This window comes from Octopus bimaculoides, chromosome 1 (genome assembly GCF_001194135.2).
Source record: "Octopus bimaculoides isolate UCB-OBI-ISO-001 chromosome 1, ASM119413v2, whole genome shotgun sequence".
Lineage (NCBI taxonomy): Eukaryota > Metazoa > Mollusca > Cephalopoda > Octopoda > Octopodidae > Octopus > Octopus bimaculoides.
The window spans coordinates 167087852-167091375 of NC_068981.1; the positions used below are offsets into that span (position 1 = coordinate 167087852).

Genomic DNA, 3524 nt, shown 5'->3' on the forward strand with positions numbered 1-3524 from the left:
TTAAGTGAAAATTTAAGAATTTTTTTTAGGGGGTGGGGGAATTAACATTTTGAAATGCAGATTTTTTTTTTTGCAGATTCGGAATCCTCGCACTCGACATAGTGGGTCCCTGAAAAAAACAAAAACCATCCCAAAGTGGGTGCAGTACATTGTCTTTACCTCTGCCGTCGATTACATCGACTCCAGTGCTCAACTGGTATTTATTTTATCGACTACGATAAAGTTAAAGGCAAAATCGACTCTGCGAACACTTGGATCCATAACGGAGTGGATGAAGCAAAGATATATATATATATATATAAGTAGTTATGAAAGATGACATCGGTATAGAAACCAACAGAAATGTTACCAGGGAAAATACCAAAATACAACTGAAAATTTGGCGATCTTTAGTAGCATCACCAAAAATGTTCAGATAAGTTTATAATAAATTACAAACTTACTGTACGCAAGACACTACTGTGTGTATATATATATATATATATATATATATGTATATGTGTATATCTGTCTATCAAATTTAACGTCAAAATTACATAACGTTTATTCCAGCGGATTTAGATTGTATGTTTTCTCCCCTCCATTCGTCAATTCAACACAAGTTGCTCATTATAGGGAATACTATAACATGCTCTCCCGTGTTAATTATTTAGCAAAATAAAAAAGATCCAGCAGCAAAATGATATTTATTATGCTTCGTAGTAAACATGACTTGTTTAAAAATTATACTCACTGACAAATATATATATCTATAACACTATTTGAAGCTTTTAAACAATATCTGCCGTATGTAAACACCATTTTTTCATGCATACAAACATACACACGTACATATATATGTACAGTTTTATTTCCCGTTGCATCAGAATATAAAACCACGATGAGTATTTGTTGTCAAATGTGTGGAATGAATTTTCCGATTAGCAGTGCTTTATAATTAAGAACATCTTTATATATATATATAAGTAAAATCCCGCTAGTATTAAAACTGAAACAAAAGGGGGGAAATCAGACACGTGGAGACACAATATCTATCAAATGGAAAAAAAGCACAGTTTCCTTCTTTTAAAAATATTTTTGTTGTTCAGCCAGACTTAGGGTAAAAAGTGCAAAAGCGTTCCAGCCGTGACAATCTCGTCCTTTTTTTCAGGCCTAGGAGATTCTGGATTACATTTTTCAATGGGCATCTCCTTTTTTCAAGATGGTAGGGTGTAATTTAAAGGATATTTGGTTGTAGTTTCTCAGCTTTTAGACATAGAAGTTTCATCATTGGTTCGATAATTTCTGTAAAACTAAACAGAAGCAGTCGCCCATTTATTCAGACACATAATAAATAGAGATTATATAAAGTATCCCTTTCTTTATCTAAAAAGTTTTTCGAGGCAAAATAAATTATTAATATTGTTGGAAAACATTAATTCCACCTTTAAGATTTTTGATTCACAGAACGTAATGTTGCTAAATAAAATCTCACAAATAAATAATAATTTCATATTTATATATATATAATTTGATTACGAAATTTCAATAGCTTCAATGACAATAACATTTCGTAAGTATACACAAAACAGCAACAGTAGTCCGATATAAAAAGAAAAGACAATCATACCTGCATTTTGTGCTTTGTAACAAGATATACAGCAGAGATATAGTAGAGAAATGACAAAGTTCATGGATAGAAGAAAATTAGACATGGTTGCGGTAGTAGTTTCCACCGACTTACAGAATGAAATGGATCGACGATCCTGACGGCTGGTTCAAGTTTGGTTAGCAGGTGATTTGCCCTTGATTTAGTGAGACAGCGAAGAAGACAACTGAGATACGTGTGATACACTTTATGTCTTAATGTTCTGTTTGCAATTTCATTTCACTCACAGTTCTTGTTGATCAGAGAGATTTGTGTAGAAAATTATGGTTTTATTGTGTAACCCTTCGCAACAATTTGAACATGATAATATCTCTTAAAGCTGCTACTGCTTGATAATTTGCATTCTTGATTGAATTTGTTAATGAAAGAAGAGACAATATATTTTATTTATACTTTTCCTTGGGTATCATTCACAGACAATTTCAAACTAATAATTTTTTTTTTTACATAAGCGTAATACCTCAGATTTATTGCGAGGTGCGATACGAAGATGCAACATTCGCATATTTCCTATAGCTAATGATTGAAACTGATTCTCAACGTTAGCTCGTCGGACATAACCTCCAACACCCAACTAAATAACCTACAACCTCGCACATAAGGATCAGTGCAGCAGTATGCGGTTATTGTATTTTATTTGGATAATCTAACATTTTTTTTCCTTTTGCTTTAGCGTGTTGAACTTTTCCTTTCAGAAGTTGCGACGTCACTGGTGTCAAGCCGTATCAGCTTTTGCCTTTCCCTTGCACAACATTGGTGGCGTGGAATGGGGAGAGTGGTATGCATAGGCGACTGCTGGTTTTCCACTAACAATTTACCCAGACACGTGCCTCGGAGGGAAACTTTCTAGGTGCAATTTCATGGTCATTCGTGACCGAAGTGGGTATTTACTTACACACACACATGTATATATGATGATTGGTAATTGCTTCATCTTGAGAGATAATAGCCGTCCCATCAACACACACACCACAGTACAATCACTCCGTTGACGAGCCCTTAGATAACTTTTAAGACCAGCTGCTGACTGACAGAGTTTAAAACCCAAGTGATAGATATTATTCAAGTTTCTTCTATAACTTTGCCCTTTGGAATCTGATTTTGAAGGAATGTTTTTGTGAACTCCAGGCGTCCCTGTCGTCTCATCATCTCCCCAGCCAAACTCTCGGCCCTTCGATCTCTCCGACGCCGCACTGACATCATTATAAAACCGGCCGACAAGGGTGGAGCCGTGGTGGTATGGCGCGCGGACCTCTACAAGTCCAAAGCTTTCCGTCAACTTCAAGACACTGCCTTCTACTGCCCTCTGACTCCACGCCCAGCTACCAACAGACTGTGTCCTCTACTATCCATGACCTCATCTCCTCCTCTCGTCTCCCCCGCCTCCAACCTCATTGTCCGCACCCCCGCACTCGCACCATTTACTTCCTCCCCAAAATCCACAAACCTAATAACCCTGGTCACCCCATTGTCTCCGCCTGTAACTTATCTCCAAATACCTTGACCATGTCCTTTCCCCCTCCTCAGTGGCTTCTCTCCCTTCTCACATTCATGACACCAACCATGCGCTTCGTTTGTTCAACTCTTTCTCCTTCCTTCCTGGCCCCTCTAAACTCTCGACATCCAGAGTCTTTACACGGTGATCTCTCACCATGAGGGACTGCGTGCACTCAAACATTTCCTTGACCTCCGACCCAACCCCCAACCCGACACCTCCTCACTCGTTCGTCTGGCCGAACTTGTCCTCTCACTCAACTGCTTCTCGTTCGCGGGCAATTTCTACCAGCAGAACTTGAGAGTGGCCATGGAAACGAGAATGGGCTCCAACTATGCGAACTTGTTCGTTGGCTATGTTGAGGCCCAAACATTCTCAAGT

At 38.2% G+C, this 3524-nt stretch overlaps 1 protein-coding gene across 1 annotated transcript in view; it reads right to left on the reverse strand.

The window, feature by feature from the left end:
* Positions 1-2819, reverse strand: part of LOC128249049 (uncharacterized) — a 21911-nt gene extending 19092 nt beyond the window's left edge. Inside the window, exon 1 of the mRNA XM_052971520.1 lies at positions 1610-2819. Within this exon, the coding sequence (XP_052827480.1) occupies positions 1610-1694 (85 nt within the window). The 5' untranslated portion in view covers positions 1695-2819. The remainder of the gene's footprint in view (positions 1-1609) is intronic.
* Between the last annotated feature and the right edge of the window lie 705 nt (positions 2820-3524).